Source organism: Schistocerca serialis, chromosome 9 (assembly GCF_023864345.2).
Source record: "Schistocerca serialis cubense isolate TAMUIC-IGC-003099 chromosome 9, iqSchSeri2.2, whole genome shotgun sequence".
NCBI lineage: Eukaryota > Metazoa > Arthropoda > Insecta > Orthoptera > Acrididae > Schistocerca > Schistocerca serialis.
The window spans coordinates 135,082,884-135,105,325 of record NC_064646.1 but is presented as its reverse complement, the minus strand read 5'-3'; the positions used below and the strand labels follow the sequence as shown (position 1 = coordinate 135,105,325).

At 39.7% G+C, this 22,442-nt stretch overlaps 1 protein-coding gene across 1 annotated transcript in view; it reads left to right on the top strand.

Moving 5' to 3' along the window:
* Positions 1-22,442, top strand: part of LOC126419031 (T-complex protein 1 subunit zeta) — a 64,519-nt gene that overhangs the window by 22,725 nt on the left and 19,352 nt on the right. The window contains exons 4-5 of the mRNA XM_050086091.1: positions 8,346-8,519; positions 13,220-13,434. Of these exons, the coding sequence (XP_049942048.1) occupies positions 8,346-8,519; positions 13,220-13,434 (389 nt within the window). The remainder of the gene's footprint in view (positions 1-8,345; positions 8,520-13,219; positions 13,435-22,442) is intronic.

Sequence of the window (22,442 nt, the reverse complement as noted above, 5' to 3'; positions counted from 1 at the left end):
CATGGAACTTCATGATAGTACCTTTTTGTACACTGATGGCTCTAGGACTGACTATGGTGCTGGGTGTGCCTTTGTCATTAGCACCAACGTTTTTTGGTATCGGCTTCTGGAACACTGCTCAGTATTTACAGCAAAGTTTTTCGCCCGGTATTGGGCTACACAGTACATCCAGACACACCGAATTTCCAATTGCATCATCTGCTCTGACTCTGTGCCCTTCAGAGCCTCTGTGCACTGTACACCATCCACCCCTTAGTGCAACAGGTCCAGGAAAGCTGTCACTTGTTCACTCGTGATGGAAGACTGCAGTCCTGGTGCCTCAGTGCGCTAGTTCTTCCATTCCCTCCAATGATCTGTGTTGCCGTCTGTCAGCAGGTGCGGTCACATTGGCATCACCACTGTACTCCCTTCATGGGAACAAGCTCCAGCAAATTAAGCCTCTCCCGTCGGTTTGGATCATCTCTTGGCCCTCTCGCTGTGAAGAGAGCATTTTAGCCATTGCCATTTGTTAAGTTGTGCTCTCCCATCACTTGGTGCTCATTGCCCTCAACCTTTGACTGTTCACCATGTCCTGATGGAATGCCCTTTTTCAACCGCTTACATTCCAATTTATGTTCGCCATCGGAGTTGTCGGCCGTTTTAGCATACGACTCATGATCTGTTTACTTTTTATCCGTCATAGCAATATGGCGACGGGCATATTATCTTTAGTTCTGGACCTCTGTTTCCCTATGGTGTATTTTATGGACCTTTCTCCAAGTATCTGTTTTGAGCTGTTCCTTCCGTCGATTTGGCTTAATGTGTAGTCGCTGCTAACTCCTTTTTTGTCTTCATGTTCTACAATTCTGACATGGGCGCATATGACCCTAATTGTTTTTGTGCCCTGAAACAAAACAAAACATACAAAATATGGGCCATTTAAATCTTACCTGGTTCTTGCTTCAGTTAGTCACTCGTAACTACTATATTGGGAGGTGCAGTCAAGGCACTGAACTCCCATTTGAGAGGAATGAGGTTGAAATATCTACTGGTTCATTCAGGTTAGGGTTTAATTTGGCTTCCCTGCATCATTTTATTTGAATGTGAGGTAGGTTTTTTTAAGTAGACCATGACCAACATATCTTTGTCTGCTATGTCTTTGTATTTTTTTCTCTGTGAACTCAGCATTGACTGGATATTAATTCCTAACCTTCCTTCTTGTCTGCCCCTGGTAGCTGAGTGGTTAGCCCTACAGAATGTCAATCCTAAGGGCCCGGGTTCGATTCCCGGCTGGCTTGGAGATTTTCTCCGCACAGGGACTGCCTATTGTGTTGTCCTAATCGTCGGTTATTTCATCCCCATCAACGCCCAAGTGGCATCAAATCGAAAGACTTGCACCTGCCAAACCATCTACCTGATGGGAAGCCCTAGTCACATGACATTTACATTTATTTACCTTCCTTCATTCCACATCATATAACGTGACACTGTCACTGCCCCTTTCATATCTTATCTATTACATGAAGGTATTTGTTCAACAAGTTACGTGTAAATTGTATAGGAGGCAAATTATACGTTGTGGAAGTGGTGAAGAACGTAATATCAGTCATCTTTGACCAGTGACGCTATCAGTAAGGCAACTATCAGCACATCATAATGACTGATGATTTTGACATCATACAATCACAGATATTTTAACTATGTCTTATGATCCCCTCAAGGAAATGGGAACTTTGGGTGAGGATGTTTGTGTTATCACTGTCACCACATACCAAAAAATTGAAAATGCGGACCGTAGTCGAAACAGTTGAAGGTTTTCAGTATGTACAGAAGTATAACTGAATTAATAATAATAATTATAATAATTTATTATTGTTATTAACATATGTTTTAGATTTGCCAACTCGGAGCCAAATTATCACATTCCAACCTGACATTGATCTCTAGCAATGTTTGAGATCTGTAAGTCACCACAACTTACATCTTGAGAAAATAGTGTTGATGATGTCACTGATCATAGCAGAAATATTCTATCCTGAACTCCAGTACATCCATATTTTGCTACTTGACATCGGTTGAGATGAGTGTACATTATGCTGAGGAGAATACATTGAACTTTTATAGCTATGCTATGCTATTTCCATTACCTTTGACAGCTGTATTGCACAGCCCATTATGATGATTAATTTTAAATGAAGCAGCTTAAAATGTCACCAAGTGATTATTCAAGCCCAAATTAAGAAAACCAATCCCAAACCATCACAGTATGGAAGTGAAACATGGACGATAAATAGTTTGAATAAGAAGAGAATAGAAGCTTTCGAAATGTGGTGCTACAGAAGAATGCTAAAGATTAGATGGGTAGATCACATAACTAATGAGGAAGTATTGAATAGGATTGGGGAGAAGAGAAGTTTGTGGCACAAGTTGACCAGAAGAAGGGATCGGTTGGTAGGACATGTTCTGAGGCATCAAGGGATCACCAATTTAGTATTGGAGGGCAGCGTGGAGGGTAAAAATCGTAGAGGGAGACCAAGAGATGAATACACTAAGCAGATTCAGAAGGATGTAGGTTGCAGTAGGTACTGGGAGATGAAAAAGCTTGCACAGGATAGAGTAGCATGGAGAGCTGCATCAAACCAGTCTCAGGACTGAAGACCACAACAACAACAACAACAACACACACAGTGCCTCCTCACAGTGCCTCCTCCAGAACATTATTGTGGTCACAAGAAGCTCTGGCAATTACTATTGGCCAGAATCATGTCAGATTTACACACACTAGTCTTGGTGTTACATTACTCTTCAAAATTTTCTTCCATTGCCCCCAGAGAGTGTTGTTTACACCCCTCTAAGTGATGTGCTATCATTCATTTGCACAGTGCAGTCTTGGTAGCAATATGACTGTGAAAACTATCCTGTCATTTCTGTCAAAGAATTGGCACTGATAGCCCCCTACCCAAATTGCATGGTCTTCTGCAGGAATTAACAAAAATGTGTGATCAGCAAGACAATACACACTGCTATAAATTTTAAGCCTTGGCTTACAAGTTGGCCACTGGTAGCAGGCAGAGCAGTTTTGAGGCCTTTTTTGTGATAGTTGTGGGTTTAACAAGATTATTGTAACAGAAACATTCTTTGTGTGGAGGCCACTGAACTTAGTATTATGTATCACAGTTACTGTGTTTTCGTTTGCCTATTAATGGAACAAATTTTAATAAGCAGGACCAAATGCAGATGAAAAGTTAGTCTCAAAGCTAGTTGTTGTTATGAGTGCAGTGGCAGTTCAGTCATTTTAAACAAGCTTGCATGGGATTTTGATGGTATTGCAAGAGTAGAGTGTGAATCTGTTGTTTGTGTCAAAGCCTTGAGAATGATGATCCTGAGTTGTAAAATGGTTCTATTGGCACTTGAGACTTTGCCAGTGTGCTACCATCCTTGATAGAAAAATAATTGTCCTATGTGTTTTGATCACAGCTGAACAATAATCCTGAAGTTGTTGTTGTTGTTGTTGTTGTTGTGGTCTTCAGTCCTGAGACTGGTTTGATGCAGCTCTCCATGCTACTCTATCCTGTGCAAGCTTTTTCATCTCCCAGTACCTACTGCAACCTACATCCTTCTGAATCTGCTTAGTGTATTCATCTCGTGGTCTCCCTCTACGATTTTTACCCTCCATGCTGCCCTCCAATACTAAATTGGTGATCCCTTGATGCCTCAGAACATGCCCTACCAACCGATCCCTTCTTCTGGTCAAATTGTGCCACAAACTTCTCTTCTCCCCAATCCTATTCAATACTTCCTCATTAGTTACATGATCTACCCATCTAATCTTCAGCATTCTTCTGTAGCACCACATTTCGAAAGCTTCTATTCTCTTCTTGTCTAAACTATTTATCGTCCATGTTTCACTTCCATACATGGCTACACTCCATACGAATACTTTCAGAAATGACTTCCTGACACTTAAATCAATACTGGATGTTAACAAATTTCTCTTTTTCAGAAACACTTTCCTTGCCATTGCCAGTCTACATTTTATATCCTCTCTACTTCGACCATCATCAGTTATTTTGCTCCCCAAATAGCAAAACTCCTTTACTACTTTAAGTGCCTCATTTCCTAATCTAATTCCCTCAGCATCACCCGACTTAATTAGGCTACATTCCATTATCCTTGTTTTGCTTTTGTTGATGTTCATCTTATATCCTCCTTTCAAGACACTGTCCATTCCATTCAACTGCTCTTCCAAGTCCTTTGCTGTCTCTGACAGAATTACAATGTCATCGGCGAACCTCAAAGTTTTTATTTCTTCTCCATGAATTTTAATACCTACTCCGAATTTTTCTTTTGTTTCCTTTACTGCTTGCTCAATATACAGATTGAACAACATCGGGGAGAGGCTACAACCCTGTCTTACTCCCTTCCCAACCACTGCTTCCCTTTCATGCCCCTCGACTCTTATAACTGCCATCTGGTTTCTGTACAAATTGTAAATAGCCTTTCGCTCCCTGTATTTTACCCCTGCCACTTTTAGAATTTGAAAGAGAGTATTCCAGTCAACATTGTCAAAAGCTTTCTCTAAGTCTACAAATGCTAGAAACGTAGGTTTGCCTTTCCTTAATCTTTCTTCTAAGATAAGTCGTAAGGTCAGTATTGCCTCACGTGTTCCAGTGTTTCTACGGAATCCAAACTGATCTTCCCCCAGGTTGGCTTCTACTAGTTTTTCCATTCGTCTGTAAAGAATTCGTGTTAGTATTTTGCAGCTGTGACTTATTAAGCTGATAGTTCGGTAATTTTCACATCTGTCAACACCTGCTTTCTTTGGGATTGGAATTATTATATTCTTCTTGAAGTCTGAGGGTATTTCGCCTGTTTCATACATCTTGCTCACCAGATGGTAGAGTTTTGTCAGGACTGGCTCTCCCACCGCCGTCAGTAGTTCCAATGGAATATTGTCTACTCCGGGGGCCTTGTTTCGACTCAGGTCTTTCAGTGCTCTGTCAAACTCTTCACGCAGTATCATATCTCCCATTTCATCTTCATCTACATCCTCTTCCATTTCCATAATATTGTCCTCAAGTACATCGCCCTTGTATAGACTCTCTATATACTCCTTCCACCTTTCTGCTTTCCCTTCTTTGCTTAGCACTGGGTTTCCATCTGAGCTCTTGATATTCATACAAGTCGTTCTCTTATCTCCAAAGGTCTCTTTAATTTTCCTGTAGGCGGTATCTATCTTACCCCTAGTGAGATAGGCCTCTACATCCTTACATTTGTCCTCTAGCCATCCCTGCTTAGCCATTTTGCACTTCCTGTCGATCTCATTTTTGAGACGTTTGTATTCCTTTTTGCCTGTTTCACTTACTGCATTTTTATATTTTCTCCTTTCATCAATTAAATTCAATATTTCTTCTGTTACCCAAGGATTTCTACTAGCCCTCGTCTTTTTACCTACTTGATCCTCTGCTGCCTTCACTACTTCATCCCTCAAAGCTACCCATTCTTCTTCTACTGTATTTATTTCCCCCATTCCTGTCAATTGCTCCCTTATGCTCTCCCTGAATCTCTGTACAACCGCTGGTTCTTTCAGTTTATCCAGGTCCCATCTCCTTAAATTCCCACCTTTTTGCAGTTTCTTCAGTTTTAATCTACAGGTCATAACCAATAGATTGTGGTCAGAGTCCACATCTGCTCCTGGAAATGTCTTACAATTTAAAACCTGGTTCCTAAATCTCTGTCTTACCATTATATAATCTATCTGATACCTTTTAGTATCTCCAGGGTTCTTCCATGTATACAACCTTCTTTCATGATTCTTAAACCAAGTGTTAGTTATGATTATGTTGTGCTCTGTGCAAAATTCTACCAGGCGGCTTCCTCTTTCATTTCTGTCCCCCAATCCATATTCACCTACTATGTTTCCTTCTCTCCCTTTTCCTACACTCGAATTCCAGTCACCCATGACTATTAAATTTTCGTCTCCCTTCACAATCTGAATAATTTCTTTTATTTCATCATACATTTCTTCAATTTCTTCGTCATCTGCAGAGCTAGTTGGCATATAAACTTGTACTACTGTAGTAGGTGTGGGCTTCGTATCTATCTTGGCCACAATAATGCGTTCACTATGCTGTTTGTAGTAGCTTACCCGCATTCCAATTTTCCTATTCATTATTAAACCTACTCCTGCATTCCCCCTATTTGATTTTGTGTTTATAACCCTGTAGTCACCTGACCAGAAGTCTTGTTCCTCCTGCCACCGAACTTCACTAATTCCCACTATATCTAACTTCAACCTATCCATTTCCCTTTTTAAATTTTCTAACCTACCTGCCCGATTAAGGGATCTGACATTCCACGCTCCGATCCGTAGAACACCAGTTTTCTTTCTCCTGATAACGACATCCTCTTGAGTAGTCCCCGCCCGGAGATCCGAATGGGGGACTATTTTACCTCCGGAATATTTTACCCAAGAGGACGCCATCATCATGTAATCATACAGTAAAGCTGCATGCCCTCGGGAAAAATTACGGCTGTAGTTTCCCCTTGCTTTCAGCCGTTCGCAGTACCAGCACAGCAAGGCCGTTTTGGTTATTGTTACAAGGCCAGATCAGTCAATCATCCAGACTGTTGCCCTTGCAACTACTGAAAAGGCTGCTGCCCCTCTTCAGGAACCACACGTTTGTCTGGCCTCTCAACAGATACCCCTCCGTTGTGGTTGCACCTACGGTACGGCTATCTGTATCGCTGAGGCACGCAAGCCTCCCCACCACGGCAAGGTCCATGGTTCATGGGGGGGATCCTGAAGTTATGTGCTTATTACTATGAAGTGTTGCTTCAAGTGCATAACACGGTCTGCTCAGGAGTGCCAAACTGCTATTTGTAATTTCACCAAGAACTCTTTCACGAAAACAACTTCAGGAACAATGAGATAGTTAGGCGTACTTGGGGGTTTGTGGGGATAGTTTCTGAAACTTACTATAAGGATCAGCCAGTTGCACATTAGTATACCAGTATGAGACTGGTGCAGTTATCACAGGCAGTGCTGTCACTGACTGAGCTGTCCAGGTATGATTGATGAGCTAGCTCACAGCTTTTATGGGAAAATAGGTGATCTGTAGGAAGAAGAAATCAACTTTCAGTTCAGAGTGATAGAGTTTGTTGTTGTTTAATAGGAACTGCCCAAGTCACACATTTTCATCTCCACAGAGTCAAACTTTCAGAGATATTTAGTGAAGATTACCTTTTTCAAAAGTGAAAACCTTTAATTCATATTGTTCAAGGATAATTTATGCTGATGTGAAAAGTCGTAGGATACCTCTTAATATGTCGGAATTCCTTTTTCACAGTGTAGTGCAGCAATTCAATCTAGTGTGGACTCAACAAGTCATTTAGAGTCCTCTGCAAAAAAATATTGAGCCACACTGCCTCTCTAGCCATCCATAATTGCGAAAGTCTGTTGGTGCAGGATTTTGTGCACAAAGTGACCTGTCGATTATGTGCCATAAATGTTTGTGGGATACATGTTGGGCAGTCAGGGAGGCCATATCATTTGCTTGAATTGTTCAAAATGTTCTCCAAACCAGTCGCAAACAGCTGTGGTGCAGTGACATGATGCATTGTCATCCACAAAATTTCTGCCATTGTTTGGGAACATGAAGTCCATGCATGACTGCAAATGACCTCAGAGTAGACAAACATAACCATTCCCAGTCAGGGAACAGTTCAGTTGGACCAAAGGACACAGTTCATACCATGTAAATAGACACCACAATGTTATGGAGCCACCACCAGCTTGCACAATGCCTTATTGACAGCTTGGGTCTATGGCTTCATGTAGTCCATGCCACACTTGAACCCTGCCATCAGTTCTTACCAACTGAAATTGAGATTTATCTTATGAGGCCATGTTTTTCCAGTTGTTTGGTCTAAATGCACTGATAACTCGATGCAGATTTTGCTGCTCTGTCATTAAGTGAAGGCCACTGCATTGTCTATGGTGAGTGGTAATGCCTGAATTTTGGTTTTATTTGTACACTCTTGATGTTGTGGATCTCTGAATATTGAATTCCCTGATGATCTCCTAAATGGAATTTCCCATGTGTCTAGCTCCACCTACCATATCACATTCAGAGTCTGTTAATTCCCATTGTTGGGCCATAATCAAGTCAGAAACATTTTCAAATGACTCAACTTAGTACAAATGACACCTCCTCCAATGTACTGTCGTGTATATCTTGTGTACGTGTTACTACTGCCATCAGTATATGTGCATATTGCTATCACATGACTCTTGTCACCTAACTGTATGTTGCTTTAAACACTACAAGTTGTACTAAGATTTTTGTATGTGTGACAATGTATAGGGTTTGCATCCAAGAGTCATCACAGAAGGATTCGAGCTGGCCCGTGCTCGAACACTGGAAACACTGGAGAAAATAAAAGTGAAGATAGAACCCACCCGAGAAAACCTTCTTAATGTAGCACGTACTGCTCTATTGACGAAAGTCCATAAACAACTGGCTGAACTTCTTACAGAGGTATGTACAAATCACAGATTAAATGTTGCTTTATCAATAATAACATTTTTGTAGTGTATAGTTCACACATTTGCTATAACTGATACTAAAATTGTGCTGTTGGATATGTAGTGTTACACACCTCCTCTCCGAACCCCGTCCTTACGATGTATTTAACTTTAGCAACTTGTTGAAATATTTGCCCTAGTTTGACTTCGTAGTGTTTGGCATTGTGAAGCAAGCTCATGCAATATTTGTTTTGTGATTATAGTACTGAGTAACATTATGGAGCTCCCCGAAGTGTGTGTAGTCCACTACATATCAATGCTGGTTTTACTAAACACTGTTATCCAGTTCCTCCTATGCTCAACATGGATAGAAAATTTAGGACTAAAAAATATTAGTAGATGCATTTTCCCCTAGCTCTTTTGTAATTTTTTCTCTTTCAAAGAGTGTCTGTAGAAATGAAGGAAAGACTGTTGTAATGGTAATTTGTAAAGCATCAATTTATCCTTTAGTAGCTTTTTATTTACTTTAGCAGACTGAAAACTTAATTTCAGTTAATTACTTGTCCAGGATCAAAATAGGACCTTAATGTAAAGGAGAGCATTAGTAATATTTCCTTTATATTAGTTCTTTTTTAAATATTCCTTGTCGTTCGTTGACAAATTTTTTGGACTATCTCCACTGATGTCTTTCTGTTTTACAAAAGAAAGTACTTCACAAGAAAATCACTATCTAAGGATTAGGACATGTTCACTTTATTCTTGAGTTTGAAAATATAACTGGAATTCATTCAAAATATAATACTCACTTCTATGAAAGAAGTTCCAACTGTAGTTTCAGTAATGTTGTGTTGTAATTTCAACTACAGCATCACAAAGGCAAGTATCCACTGCAGTGTAAGATAGCAACTTATATCCATTTCAAAGTCAACTCTGACATTGCTCTTATATACAGGTCAAGTAGTACAGTTTTTATTCTTTGTTGTACAAAGAACAGTATCACAGAGGGCCAAAGTTGATTCACTTGTGACTTGAAACCCACACTGCTCTATCATCTAACAGCTAGCTCCAAAGATCATTCATGATTTGTAATGGATGGTCTTTGCTCAGCCATGTCATTTGGTGAATGGTGAATCCTAAAGAACCACAAAATGAGAATCGTTCTTACACTTCAGAAATTAATACCTATACAAAATACACGTTCTTTGCTCTCATTACTGTGTTGCGGAAGTGGTAGAAGGAAGTGCCGTGCTTTGCTTTTGTGACACTGCAGTTGGTTTGCAAAAAAGTTTATAATTCATTTGCACTGGTTCAACAAAATTGATTCTGCACTTCATAACTGTTGTATTCAGATATACAGTGTCTGACAAAAAATAAATGAAACTGCTTCCATTACTAATGAACTGTTCGTTTTAGCTTATTAGTTTATTAATACCACTTACCCTTGAACTTTTCTAAATTATGACAAACTTGTTGCTTCAACTTAGTGGCAGTGAATGATCAGTATGCTACAGGTGTGCTCTGCTCCTCCAATTGAAGGCAAAAATATCAGTCTCGTAGACAGCATGCAAGTTTTTTGGGCAGAGGAAGTATCAAGTGCAGTTATGAGTGGACACTAATGTATCTTGCTGCATTGACACTCTGTTATTTATACATGTGAGGGTCACTCCAAAAGAATTGCACACTATTTTTGTAAAAATACAGTTTTCATTCTGCACGTGTGAAAGTTTTACAGAGTATAGATACATCCTTCCCGCTTGTTTTCAAACTTAGTTCAACCTGTTCCCATGAGTGGTGCCATCACAGCATGTCTTCCAAGATAGCTGCTACACTTGATGTTCGTCAGAAGCAATGTGCTGTCATAGAATTCCTGTGCTGTGAAAACGAGACAGTGGGAAACATCCACAAGAGGTTGAAAAAGGTGTATGGAGATGCTGATGTCGATCGCAGTACAGTTAGTCGGTGGGCAAGCAGGTTACGTGATGAAAGTGGACACAGCAATATTGAGGATTGTCCTCGCAGCGGCAAGCCTCGTACTGCGCACACTCCAGATAATGTGCAGGGAATTAATGAATTGGTGACCGCAGACAGACACATCACAGTGAACGAATTGTCACTCTATGTTGGGATAGGGGAAGGAAGTGTTTGCAGCATACTGAAAGTGTTGGCGTTAAAAAAGGTTTGTGCCAAGTGGGTTCCCAGGATGTTGACAGTGGCTCACAAAGAAATAGGAAAAACGGTAAGCAGTGAACTTTTGGAACAGTACATGAATGGTGGAGATGAATTCCTTGGAAGAATTGTGACAGGTGATGAAACATTGCTCCATCATTTTTCACCAGACGAAGAGGCAGTCAATAGAGTGGCATCATGCAAATTCACCCAAGAAGAAGAAAAAAAAATCAAAACCACACCTTCTGCTGGAAAAGTTATGGCTACGGACTATGGCGAAGGACTCTTGCTTGTGGACATCATGCCAAGTGGAACCACCATAAATTCTTATGCATATGTGACGACACTGAAGAAACTTCAAGCTCGGCTGAGTCGTGTTCGACCACATCGGCAAAAGCAGGATGTTTTGCTGTTGCACGACAATGCACAGCCATATGTCAGTCAAAAAACCATGGAAGCGATCACAAAACACAGATGGACATCGAAATAAGTGTCCAAGGAATAGAAAATCAACTGGAATCACTCAACAGAGGAAAGTCCACTGGACCTGACGGGATACCAATTCGATTCTACACAGAGTACGCGAAAGGACTTGGCCCCCTTCTAACAGCCGTGTACTGCAAGTCTCTAGAGGAACGGAAGGTTCCAAATGATTGGAAAAGAGCACAGGTAGTTTCAGTCTTCAAGAAGGGTCGTCGAGCAGATGCGCAAAACTATAGACCTATATCTCTGACGTCGATCTGTTGTAGAATTTTAGAACACGTTTTTTGCTCGCGTATCATGTCGTTTCTGGAAACCCAGAATCTACTCTGTAGGAATCAAGATGGATTCCGGAAACAGCGATCGTGTGAGACCCAACTCGCTTTATTTGTTCATGAGACCCAGAAAATATTAGATACAGGCTCCCAGGTAGATGCTATTTTCCTTGACTTCCGGAAGGCATTCGATACAGTTCCGCACTGTCGGCTGATAAACAAAGTAAGAGCCTACGGAATATCAGACCAGTTGTGTGGCTGGATTGAAGAGTTTTTAGCAAACAGAACACAGCATGTTTTTATCAATGGAGAGACGTCTACAGACGTTAAGGTAACCTCTGGCATGCCACAGGGGAGTGTTATGGGACCATTGCTTTTCACAATATATATAAATGACCTAGTAGATAGTGTCGGAAGTCCCATGCGGCTTTTCGCGGATGATGCTGTAGTATACAGAGAAGTTGCAGCATTAGAAAAGCGTAGCGAAATGCAGGAAGATCTGCAGCGGATAGGCACTTGGTGCAGGGAGTGGCAACTGACCCTTAACATAGACAAATGTAATGTATTGCGAATACATAGAAAGAAGTATCCTTTATTGTATGATTATATGATAGCGGAACAAACACTGGTAGCAGTTACTTCTGTAAAATATCTGGGAGTATGCGTGCGGAACGATTTCAAGTGGAATGATCATATAAAATTAATTGTTGGTAAGGCAGGTACCAGGTTGAGATTCATTGGGAGAGTCCTTAGAAAATGTAGTCCATCAACAAAGGAGGTGGCTTACAAAACACTCGTTTGACCTATACTTGAGTATTGCTCATCAGTGTGGGATCCGTACCAGATCGGGTTGACTGAGGAGATAGAGAAGATCCAAAGAAGAGCGGCGCGTCTCGTCACAGGGTTATTTGGTAACCGTGATAGAGTTACGGAGATGTTTAACAAACTCAAGTGGCAGACTCTGCAAGAGAGGCGCTCTGCATCGCGGTGTAGCTTGCTCGCCAGGTTTTGAGAGGGTGCGTTTCTGGATGAGGTATCGAATATATTGCTTCCCCCTACTTATACCTCCCGAGGAGATCACGAATGTAAAATTAGAGAGATTAGAGCGCGCACGGAGGCTTTCAGTCAGTCGTTCTTCCTGCGAACCATACCCGACTGGAACAGGAAAGGGAGGTAATGACAGTGGCACGTAGAGTGCCCTCTGCCACACACCGTTGGGTGGCTTGCGGAGTATAAATGTAGATGTAGATGTAGAAACACCCACCTTACAGTCCTGACCTGGCTCCATGTGACTATCATCTCTTTTGGAAACTGAAAAACTCTTCGTGGAACAAGGTTTGAAGATGATGACTTCCTTGTGCACGCTGCCAAACAGTGGTTCCAACAGGTTGGTCCAGAATTTTACTGTGCGGGTATACATGCGCTGGTTCCAAGGTGGTGTAAGGCAGTTGAGAGGGATGGAAATTATGTGGAGAAATGAAAATATTGTTCCTAAAGGATGTATCTACACTCTGTAAAACTTTCAAATATGCAGAATAAAAGATGGATTTAAAAAAAAAATAGTGTGCATTTCTTTTGGAGTGACCCTCGTATTTAATAAGTCCACAAATACATATCATCAGTATTAGTTCTCTTGTGTCAGTCTTGTCCATGTGTGAATTTTTTGTTTCTGTGACAGATTTTCAGTAATATCTTTCATCATGTCAATCTTTACAATGTCACCGGTTGCTATACATTTTTTTCTGATTTTAGTGTTTTTATTTCTAGAATTTTAAGAACATCGTTATTTCAGGTGTGTGTGGATGCAGTTCTAGCAATACAGCAGGAAGGAAAGGAGATTGATTTGCATATGATAGAGTTGATGGAGATGCAGCACAAAACAGATACAGAGACAACTCTTGTTCATGGACTTGTCCTAGACCATGGATCAAGGCACCCAGACATGCCAAAACGTGTGGAAAATGCTTATATTCTTACTTGTAATGTAAGCATGGAATATGAGAAAAGGTATTCTTTTAAAAGTGGTAATGGTTTCTTTAATTATTTTGGATTGTCTTTATGTTAAAGTATTTATTTATAACTGATATGTTTTGACTTCTGTTGGCTTTGTGTGGTTATTGAGCACTAGTGTCACTCTGAGGCAAATCATTTTGCTTTTCCGGTAATGTCATCTTACTTACACAGTAGTAAACCTGCAGAGGGTCAGATCTTGGGAAAGAAGGGATGGTATATGTAAAATCAAAGACATTAATTAGGCACTATTAAAAATGAGACAGTCCTTATCATCCATTTTACATTCATGTGTACTTTGGCATATTCACGCCACTGTACAGTCTGGGAGCATTTTAGAGATTCGATTCATAATTTCATTTCGAATTTTTTTCCGCCGTTCTTTTAAACAGTTTCCCGGAGCAATTTCATTTTGGCCTGTGTGCTCGGCAGACCTGCGGAATCTGCAGACGCCACCATTCTTGGTGCATCCCCCTGTGGGACCGGGGTTTAGGACGGGCCTGAGGTATTCCTGCCTGTCGTAAGAGGCGACTAAAAGGAGTCTCACAGCTTTCGGCCTTTATGTGATGGTCCCCTGTAGGGTTTGGCCACCATTTTTCAAAATTTTCCCGAAGAGCGAGCCAATTGGGGAAGGCCATCTTACATGGTGCATCGTGTCCATTGTGCAGTGAGATCTTCAGCCCACTTTCACGTCATTGCATTTCAGTCCTGCTAAGTCGTCATCTCTTGGGTGAGGACACCTTTTTGGTTGCATTTTCCACCATGCACTATGCAGTGTCACTTTCTGCACCAACGATGACCTTGGACTTCTTAGTGCCTCATATCCAGCACGGTAGCAATTCGTTGTGGTGGGGGCGCCATGTACCCTGTTGGTTGTAGCCCCCTGACAACACGGGGATCGCTCTGCTGATGCCCGCATCATTAACTCCCCATGTATGCCATTGAGTAGATGCCCATTTCCCTAGGGCATCGGGACTCCCGGCAATGGCCATCCTGCCAGGTGGCTCTTGCTGAGGCTGGGTGGCGCTCGTGGGTCATGGAGAGGCCCCCTGGTCGAAGTGCATAGCATCAGGGTGGATGACACACCATGAAGTGTAGTACATCATCTCTTGCAGGTGGTCCGCTGCCAGCAGTCTCTAAGCGGGCACAGTCAAACTTCAATGCTAAGAAATACAAACCCAAATCATTCCCATCCCTGGCCACACCATGGGAGGAACGCCAGGCTAAGGATGGCAGTGAAGCTTTTTCGCTCAGTACCTTGTATGTACAAGAGTTGATGGAGAATGTTTCCTGTCCATGAAGCCCCAGTTTTTTTGTGGAACAAGTGGAGGACAAGTTTGAGGAGATGGAGAGCTTGTCCAAAATGCACTCTGTGTCAGTCTTAATAAAAACAGCATCCTCTGCCCAGTCACAGGCATCACTCGCTTGTGAAAAGTTGGAGGATGTTTCTGTTACCATCTCACCCTATAAGAGCTTAAATATGGTCCAGGATTTTATATTCCACCAGCACCTTCTTTTGCAGTCTTACAACGAGCTGCATGCAGATTTAAAGCGGCAAGGTGTTCATTTTGTCCAGCGCATTCATTGGAGTCAGAGGGATAATCAGGTTGCCACCGGTGCCTTCATCTTGGCCATTGAGGGCGACACATTGCCTGAGCAGGTCAAGGTGATGGTCTACCGCTGTGACGTTAAGCCATATATCCGTGCCCGGATGCAGTGCTTTATGTGCTGGAAATTTGGCTATATGTCTTCCGGCTGTATTTCCAGCGTCACATGTCGAGATTGTGGACGTCGATCACATCCCAATACTCCATGTCCTCTGCCTCCCATCTATGTCAACTGCGGAGAGCATCATTCACCTTTCTTGCCAGACTGCAGGCTTTTACAGCGAGAAAGGAAAATCATGAAATACAAGACCCTGGACCGACTGACCTACACTGAGGCCAAGAGGAAATTTGAGTGCCTACATCCTGTGGCTATCCTTCTCTTAGGGTCAGTCCATACCAAGTGGTCCAAGAAAAAATTAATTGGTCGCTGGACCATCTCAGAAAAATTTTGTATTTGCTGGGTGAATTCCCCAATGTTTAGTAGTCACAAAAATATTTTTTTTAAATTCATTGTTTATTATTTTTAAATGGTGACCATATTTGTTCCAGGCTGCATGCGTTTTTTCGTATTTGCAAGCATCTAGATTTTTTACAATTATTCAGTAGTGGATTGTTCTAAGCCTTTCAGGTAAAATGCATTTAGTTAACACTCTGGGCTACAAATTAACATCATTATCACTTAGCTGAATGTATTCATTAGTGTATTTTTAATAGTTCAAATTTATCAGTGACAAATTAAAAAACTCAATTTTTGAACAGTAGTTTTCCAAAGAAAAATTAATTTCTCAGCTTTAATATTTTTCTGCTATTACACTATATAGTACAGTTACTTTTTATAAAGTATCAATGGTGAGCAGCTTACACTTTAAATATATAGTATTTTAAAAAATGGATTTTTTTTTATTTTTCCATTTTGTGGCTTGCAATATCTTTGCTGGGGGCCCAGATAAAAATCTGAAAATTTCACAGTTAATAGACCTTTATGATATCAAACTTCAGTATAAGCTTCAACTTTGAGATTCAGTTGAAAGATACGGGAAAAAAATTACAAACTCGAGTCAAAAAGACGTTTTTTAACATCTGTGATATCTGGTAGGCAAATCAAATAAAGTATACCAATTGCATAATGTAACACACCACATTACACTAGCTAACGATTATTTATCGAAACAATGCTGTGGTAATTGCTTCAGCAGGCTAACAATTGCATCTGCAAGCCTATACAAGTCTGATTGTCATCTTTCCCCTTACACCAACAATGGTCTACTCACACTTATTTAGCTAGAAGTTCTTGAAGTGTGCAGTTGAAAAATGCTGTCTCAGTGTTCCGTTGGTGTTATTATTAATGAAGCATGTCATAAAAGTGTGAATGGTTTCCTAAAGACATTACTTTAATTGAAGATTACAGTGAAGAAGAAAAGTGTTGTTTTACTTAAGAGTCGGCCCAGAGGTGGCACAATTGGTTTTTCCCACCATCTGTACATCTTTGACCTGTTGTTCTTCAGTTCGTGGAACTTACGAAATTCCTGGGGCTCATGCTCAATAGGAAACACTCTTGGTCCTCCCATGTCTCTTACCTGGCAGCCCACTGTATGCGGTCCCTCAGTGTGTCCTCAATGGTATTTCCTGGGGTGCAGATTAAACCACCCTCCTCAGATGATATCAGTCCCTTGTCCATACGAAACTAGACTATGGGTGCTTTGTTGATGCATCTGCATGTCCGTCCCTCTTATGCCATCTCAACACGGTCCACCATCATGACATCCATTTGGCCACTGGCGTCTTTCTCTTATGTTAATTGGGATTGACATATAGTCGTTTTTAACTTCTCTCTGTCCTCGGGTTCTATAGTTTTGACTTGAGTGCATGTGACCCCAGTGGATTTTGCACCTTAAAACAAAACAAAACAAAACACACACACACACACACACACACTATATTAGCACCAAGCATTACTTTAGAAACATTGAAATGGTAGTCCATTTCATTCCACACACAAATTAGCAGGTCCTTGTTTCTTGAATTGACAGCTTCAACAATTTGATTTCCCAGCTGTTCGAAAGTAGAGGGTCATTCCTTATCAGATCACCAAGTAATTCTTGAATTTGTACCCTCCATTTCAGATTTTCGCGAAACTTTGTATATTTGCTTATACCTATAACATAAGAATAGCTGCAAAATCTTTCTGGTCTCAGACTGAAACTTTTTTATATTGGATTTTCATTATAGTGATGATATGATGATTTGGCTGTGCGAGAATTCCATGCAAAGTGCTACTTACGTGCATAAAAACTCGTAACTCTGCTATATATAAAGTTTTTTATTTGAATTATTTTTAAGAAGTTAAGAGAGGCATACAGTTAATATGAATGCATTTATTTAAGCAGTAAAGTTACAAAGAAAATCACAGGAAGTTAGTAATGTAGGTCACTTTCAAATTTATGAAAAAATCACAAGCATGTTGAAAAACACTTGCTACATTTCTCCAACCTGCTGGTGACCTAGCATTGGCCTTAAAAAATTTGTAAAGTTGTAAGCTTTTAAATATATTAATAAGTTTTTTGTGACTGGACACACAAATAAATGGTAAATCAGAAAACTTTTTACTGCGATGAAAATGAGTCACTCCAATAAGTTCATCCAGGTCTGGCACCCACAGCCTCAGATGCAGGGGTCTCAAGTGAGCATATTTAAATATCAGTTATTATAGGTGGACAAATTAATCTTAAGTGTGAAAAATTTATTTCATTTTATTAATTGATTCTTGAAAGAATATAATATATTGTATTTCTTTGTGGAGCTAACCACCAGCTCAGAGTGGTAATGCTCTGTGTGTTTGCAATAGCTTGCTTGAAACCTGAACATAAATGAAAATACTGCAACCCATCACAACCATATATTGCTGACCATCACTGACATACAACACTCAGTCCATTTGGCATCATTTGCACTGGTCATATTTGTTTGTGGTGCAACCATTTGTCATTCTGCTTGTAGTATGTGTTTTTAACTGAAGTAGTGCTCAGTTACTTAATCAAAATATGAATTCATGTAGGGGCCGAAAATTATTTAAGTTGCCAGTTCATTTGATGAGATACACCTTAGTAAAAACTCTTCAAAAATTTTCAGAGCTGAGTTATGACTAACAAGATTCAGTAGTGTTATGGTCCAATGTAAATTTTTCAGATGATCAAGAAAGAACCGTTTGTTGGCATCACAGTTACTTTTATTTAAAATGTTTTGAAAGCTACCAAAGAACTTTTTATCCTTTCAGAATACACAGGCAGATGGTTTTAAAAAATCCGTCTGGTCAGTAAGTTTATCTTTGTCTAAATCATTAAGTGCTAGGAGAATAAATGGGAGACTAGGCAATAAACTGTGTACAACATGTGACATTTGTGAACAAAAACTGAAATAATGATGGGAATGAAAGTGACGTCAGTGACCTGGAAGTGACATTTTGAGAGTCAGTGCTAAAAAGTCAAAGTATCAAGTATGCAAATAAAACTTCAGATGATTTGATGCGCTGTCCCTAAAAACTTCATTCACACACACCTTAGTAAATATCATATGGCAAATGGAAGCAAGAAAAAGTGAAACATGTTTGGAAGAGAAAGTGTATCAGGCATTGGATTGTAGTGTTGAAATTTGACAGTAGGAAGGATAAAAATGAATGATTAAATTGTTACAAAGACCAAAGAGTTTGATGCCATGAAATTGTTAATGAAAGAAGTAGCTGGTGCAAGGAGATCTGAAAAAATCAAAACTTTAACTTTAGCTGCTCCCTCTTGGTCAAAAGAAAAAAAAAAAATGCCAGAATTCAGTGTTAATATAATAGAGGGAAACATTCCACGTGGGAAAAATTTATCAAAAAACAAAGATGATGTGACTTACCAAACGAAAGCACTGGCAGGTCGAAAGACACACAAACATACACACAAAATTCAAGCTTTCGCAACAAACTGTTGCCTCATCAGGAAAGAGGGAAGGAGAGGGAAAGACGAAAAACCCACATCCTTTCGTCTTTCCCTCTCCTTCCCTCTTTCCTGATGAGGCAACAGTTTGTTGCGAAAGCTTGAATTTTGTGTGTTTGTTTGTGTGTCTTTCGACCTGCCAGCGCTTTCGTTTGGTAAGTCACATCATCTTTGTTTTTTGATAGAATTCAGTGTTAGTTTGATAGGCAAGGAAACTGAAAAGATAGAGAAGTATTTTATCAATTCCGAAGACAAAAAGAAATTAAATGAATACTGATGAAGCTGTATAGTTAGTCACTGATTTTTACTGAAATGATGACTACACTCTAATGTTGCCGGGAGCAAAAGACAGACTTAGCATTCAGAAGAAAGTGTACATGCAAAAAAGACTTGGTGTCTGCAGTCTTTGGGAACTGTACTCTTGTTGTATATGGGAGAACCCCAACATTAACAATATTTTTTCTAAATTTTGTTCACTAACTCCAAAGTGGTTTATTTTAGATGGTACTGCATGCACTCATTCAATGTGTGTGTGTGTGTGTGTGTGTGTGTGTGTGTGTCAAGAAACTGCATTATTTCACTGATGGATGTGCTGTGCAGTAGATTTTTCCATTGACATTGAACATTTCTTTTTTGCTACTAGCCACTATAGGTCTGTGTGTGAAGGATTGGGAGGAACTGTAAAGCGTGTGTTGAGAAAAGCTAGTTTTTGCTAGTTTTTCAATTAGATGATGATGTACAAATAACAACTGTGTCTTGTGTTTACAGTTTCTGCAAGGCTAATGTTGATATCTTTTAGTTTTTTATTTTTTATTCTTAGAGAAAATAAATAGATTTTTTTGACAACCTGCACAATAAGTGGTACATGGACTTTTCACAATTACAAACCACTTTATGTGATTCATTGGAAATTATGTTCTGAATAGTCTTGATTTTTCTCATTCAGTTAAAAAATTCCAACAGTGGACACGTTCCCATCAACAACACTCTTCAGTGGCAGGTGTATGTGATGACAGGTAGTAATTTGCCTTTCTCATAAATGCATGTGATGGAGGAGGAGACAGTGAGCTACTGTTTCTCCGCCCACCTGGACTGTCAGTGTCATTCTTGTGGCCAGAAAAGGAAGACTTTTATTTTTTGCCTTTGGAAAACATTTTATGTACTGTTGGTATATCTGAATCTGACACATTAGGAAGAATGTACTACTTAAATAAAAAGATATGAAGTCAACAGAATCCAATTTCTTACAAGGGATTCAAACGCGCGCGCGCGCGCGCACACACACACACACACACACACACACACACACACACACAGAGAGAGAGAGAGAGAGAGAGAGAGAGAGAGAGAGAGAGAGAGAGAGAGAGAGAGAACATGCAAGTTTTAAATTTAAACATTTGTGTGTGTAGAATAAGTGTGATTCAAATATGCTGATTGGGTACTCCTAAATAAAGTTAATGTTATTACTAAAAATGTTTCAATCAAAATTATAACTTTTGGCTCTGTGCTTTTATTACTTTATCAAAATGTGAGACATGTACTAAAGCGAAGCAACTGGCCAGATGTAATGGCTCTGTCTAAAAATGTTTTGAATATTTAGGAAATCATTGTTTGTGTCATAACAATTTAAGTTGATTATCTGTACTACTAGATGTTAATCAGAGTTACTAAATATTTTTTCTCATAAAGATCCTTCTTTTTTCTGGTATCTGGCAAAATGACTAATTTGTTGAAAACTAACTAGTTCTGTTTTTTTCCCCTAAAATAATGCAATCCAAATGGGAAGCTTCAGGCACAGAGTTAGCTTTTTGAAAACTTTACCATATTTTTTCCTTCAAAAACTGTATGAAATATATGGAAGAAATTTTGCACTGGTTATTACCATGGTATTAAAAAAAAAAAAAAATTAAAGTCAGTGGCAGTGGGTCTTAGAACTGGATGAATTTAAGTTGGGAATGACTCATTTTTGATCACAGTAAAAAGTCTTTTCGATTGCTAATTTATTTGTATATCCTTTCACAGAAAACCCATTAATATTTTTATTTTATTGGAAAGCCTACAACCTTGGAAATTATTTAAGACCAAAAGTACCAAAACATCCCAGAAGGTTGGAGAAATGTGATAAAAGTGTTTTTCAACATACCTGTAATTTTTCTAGAAATTTGACCTACATTAATATCTTTTGTATTTTTTTTTTGTAACTTATGCCTTAAATAAATGTGTTCTTGTTAACTTATATTCCTCTCTTAACTTAGAAAAAAATTCCAAATCAAAAGGTTCATACACATCTGAGTTAAGAGTATTTCTGTAGATAATTACCATTTTGTGTGGACATTCTCGAATAACCAAATTATCAGAAAATCACCAGAAGTTCTTGTAGTTATAAGCAAATATACAGTGTGTCATGAAACTCTGAGGTGGTGGGTGCCATGTTCTGGGTGATTTGACATGGAATGACACTAATTTGCCATAGTTGGGACAAAGACTCTGTCTTTTATGGACCCCCACAGAAAAAAAACCCATAAAACACAAGATGTGTTGGGAAGTCCAAAAGTAATGAATTAGATCTTGTTGTCCACCTCTTCCAATGCAACATTGTTGGACAGTGTTGTTAAGATAATGCTGCATCTCAAGGTGAAAGTGAGACAGTATGCAGTCGTGTATAAAAATGAAATCATTGGAATCTTCGTGAAGTTGAGGAAGCAACCAGTTTTTGCAGCATGTCCAGGTATGACAATCCTGGCAGTTTTCTCCAGAAAAAAGGAAGGTCTGCGAACTTTGTGAACACAAATGGGGGGGGGGACTAAACTTTATTTTCAGTGAGTCTCTTTCATGTTTGACGACAATGCCAGGACTTTCACCCCCATTTCTTACATTATGGCAGTGTGTTTACCCGACACATGAATTGTTGATTTGTCAGAAAAGATATCATTTGGAAAAAGTGTGTACTGTGTGTTATGGTCACAGGGATGCAATTACTGCAGTAACTGCAACTTGTAAGGCTTCATATGCATGGTTGTTCTCCCCCTCCCCCCGAACATGTCACACCATTGTTTGGGAAGTTTGGATGTGGATGGCTGACCGGTGCTCTTCCCTTTCCACATGCAACAAAGTTCAAAGAATTTTATGTGTGTCATAAATCTGCTTGTGCAGAGGCATCATCTCGCTGAATCAATTGCAAAATGCATGTTGCACTTGAAAAATGGAGTGACTTGGTGCAAATTCCAACACACAAAATAATTTCTCTTGTGGTGTTGTCAACATGTTATTAAAACAAACAACAGTACAGCTGTGCCAAAACTTTGTTCCATCATCTGTCCAGTGACATGTGCAATTCGTTTCTATCTTTTTACAGTTTGTCTGTAACAAACAATTTAAACCTGTTTTTTCTTTTTGAATTGCCTGGTATTAATGTATTATTTTC